This window comes from Entamoeba dispar, genomic scaffold (genome assembly GCF_000209125.1).
Source record: "Entamoeba dispar SAW760 scf_1105229462171 genomic scaffold, whole genome shotgun sequence".
Lineage (NCBI taxonomy): Eukaryota > Evosea > Mastigamoebida > Endamoebidae > Entamoeba > Entamoeba dispar.
Genome location: NW_001855059.1, coordinates 1 through 2,943, shown reverse-complemented (window position 1 = coordinate 2,943; position 2,943 = coordinate 1). Strand labels below are relative to the sequence as shown.

The window sequence follows — 2,943 nt, the reverse complement described above, 5'->3', positions numbered from 1 at the left end:
TTCTTTTGTATTCTGTTAACACTAGTCGTTTTTCACTAATTCTTTCTCCATATCATTAAGTTCATTAGTAAGTGCTTCATGTTTATTTTTTAATTCAACATTTAATTTAATTAAATCATCTTTAGATTTTGATTCAAGTTCAAGTTGTGCTTGATTTTTCTCTACATCTCCTTGTAATGCTTCCATTTCTTTTCTTTTAAGATATTCATGATGATACAATGAAGTATAAAGTACTAACGCACGTTCATCAATATCTCCATTGGCTACTTCATCAACCATTAACAATCTATGAATACCATTCTCTTCAGCAACACTAAAAGCTTTTTCAAGAATTTCAGTTCTTGATTTATCTTTAAATTCATCATAGTCAAATGATTTATTACTAATAACATGAGCTAATGCTAAATATACTTTACCATCATTAAATGAATGTTTGAAATTTTCTACAGTAACTCCATATCCATCAGTAACTTCTCTTACCCATTCTAAAAGTGCATCTTCTTCTTTCATACTTTTTCCTTTCTTTTTATCAACTAATACACTTAATCTATATTTTCTATACAATGTATAAAGAAGTCCAAGAATTAATTTAACTCCATGAATATCTGCATCAACTACATCTTCTGCAAAACATCCTGGATTTCTTACTAACATCTCTTTTTCAAGAAATTGCATTGCTAAATGTAAATTATGAACCATTTGAATACGATTCTTTGGTCTTAAATCATATTTTTCTTTTAACGTCTTTCCTGAAAGTAATTCAAAGAAATTAATTACTCGAATTCCATCTTTAAGATCAACGGCTAAATCTTTTACTCCCATTTGTCTTTGTTGAAGTACTTCGTCCATCCATAGTGTAAATAATTTAATTTGGACTCTAACCCATCCTGCTTCTTTATTATTTCCTTGTTGTTGACTCATTTCTCTTTTCGTTTGGTTTTGATTTCCTCTTTTCAAGTTCTTTATCTTTATCAACTTCCTTCTCTTCTTATTTCCTTCCTATTCCCGTTTTTTTCCATCTATTTTCTCTCTTTTTTGGTTATTTTTATAAAATCCTTTTTTATCTTTTTTGGTGTTTAATAGTTTTTATTAGTTCTTTTACTATTCATCTCAAGTTAATTTTGAAGTTTATTTTGTAGTTTTGGAACAAAGGAAACAAAGATATTTAGATTCCATTAAGACAAATAAAACTTTTCTTTATAAAAACAAAAAGAGAAATAAGAATAACATAATTAATTTAAATCAAACAATCGTTTGAACTCATGGCTATCAACTCCACATACCCACAAAGTCATATCTTCTTTTGACATAGAAGTAGCCATAGATTCAATCTGACGAAGTACACACAAATCATTAAATTTTCTTAATGGACTTCTAAAAGAGGCGTAAATACCATTTGAACTTTTTTTAACCAAAGCAACATCTCCATAAATACGTTGAAGTTCTTGTCCCAGAACTCTATTAGATTCATTACCAAATTTATGAGTTACTTCTTCTCCATTATTAATAGTATTTTCTCCATAGAGTATTTTACCATATTTAATAATGTCATGAACATATGACTCTAATTCTTCTTCTTTTAAACCATATATTTTTGATTTTTGAATACTCTTTATATTACCTTCTAAAATTGAATCAAATTCTTCAAAAGTTAATTGTGCTTTAATAAGAATTATTGTTTTTCCATAACGAATGTTTACAATTTTCTTTTGCTCTAAGTCTGCTTCAAAAATAATAGAAAAGGCTTTACTTTTCTTTCCAACTCTTAATGAGTTAGACTCTAAAAAGTCATAATCAAATAGTCTAGATCTTCCTCCTATTCCTTTTCTTAATTTTCTTGCACGTTCAAACTCTTCTCCAAATATATCAATTTCATCAGAAAAATCAGTACAATGAATACCAATTTCTAAACAGTCATTGTCTAGTAATGAAAAATGAATGGCATCATCAAGAAAAAAAGTTTTTGTAGAATCAATAGTAATAATATCTTTTGAAGTTATATCTGTTCTTGGTAGATTTCCATATTTAAGCATAATTTCATTTATTATTGGTTTTCTTATTTCTCTACTATTAGTTTGATTATTTGGTATTACCTCTTTATTAGGTATTTTTATTTTTTCTTTCTTTGCTTGTGGAATAAAAAGATTATTTCCTCTTCTACTATACCTTCCAATAACTCGTTTTATACCTTTTTCATTTGTTGGAGTAATTGGAAGACTCTCATTATCTGGATAAAAGATTCCAGATTCAATAATTCCAGTAATATCTTCAATGTCAGTTGGATTATTAATTGAACGTACTTCTCCAACAGGAATTAGTCTTAAATTCTCAAATATTCTTTCTTCTTTAATTGCTTCTTGAATAACATCTTTTTCTTCCAACTTATTTTGTATTAAATAAGGCATTACATTCCCTCTTTGATTAAAGAATTTTTTTATTTCATTAATACTTAAAAGTTGTCCTGTGAAATGAACAATTGAAGTAGTCCATTTAGATAAAGGGAATATAGTTATTTCAACTATATCACCTTGTATTGAACAATTACGATTTTTTTCTGGTATATATACGTCATAGTCTAAATTATCAAGAGAACAAGAACAAAAGACAAAGCGTTGAATAACTTTAATTTTTCCAATAGTAACAAACATAAAATAATTAAAAATAATGTTTTCAAGTTAATTAATTTTTATTTTATAAAAAAATCTTTGAAAATGACTTTTAAATTTTTTCTTTTCTATATTTTTAATAATTTATTAAAAAACTAAATTTTAATTGTTATTTAAAATGATTGAAATTCCTCTAAACGTTTTCTGTTTATTATTGACTGATAAATGACATAAATTCCTAATGGTATTAATACTATACCAGCAATACATACAACAACTAATACAACATTTCTTGCTATTCTATTTGTCATATTAGCATAATCATTGAAGTCATAAT

General features: G+C 26.1%; 2 protein-coding genes across 2 annotated transcripts, besides 3 other annotated features; both read right to left on the bottom strand.

Annotated features, from left to right (window-relative positions):
* Positions 1 to 21: 21 nt before the first annotated feature.
* Positions 22 to 921, bottom strand: EDI_305180 (alpha-actinin, putative; the record flags this gene model as incomplete). Its single annotated transcript, XM_001739386.1, has 1 exon — positions 22 to 921. The coding sequence occupies one exon, from the start codon at positions 919 to 921 to the stop codon at positions 22 to 24; it is 900 nt and encodes a 299-aa protein (XP_001739438.1).
* Positions 82 to 116: a sequence feature (AT_rich).
* Positions 922 to 1,071: a microsatellite.
* A 161-nt stretch (positions 1,072 to 1,232) lies between these two features.
* Positions 1,233 to 2,648, bottom strand: EDI_305170 (uncharacterized protein; the record flags this gene model as incomplete). Its single annotated transcript, XM_001739385.1, has 1 exon — positions 1,233 to 2,648. The coding sequence occupies one exon, from the start codon at positions 2,646 to 2,648 to the stop codon at positions 1,233 to 1,235; it is 1,416 nt and encodes a 471-aa protein (XP_001739437.1).
* Positions 2,647 to 2,786: a sequence feature (AT_rich).
* The last annotated feature ends 157 nt before the right edge of the window (positions 2,787 to 2,943 follow it).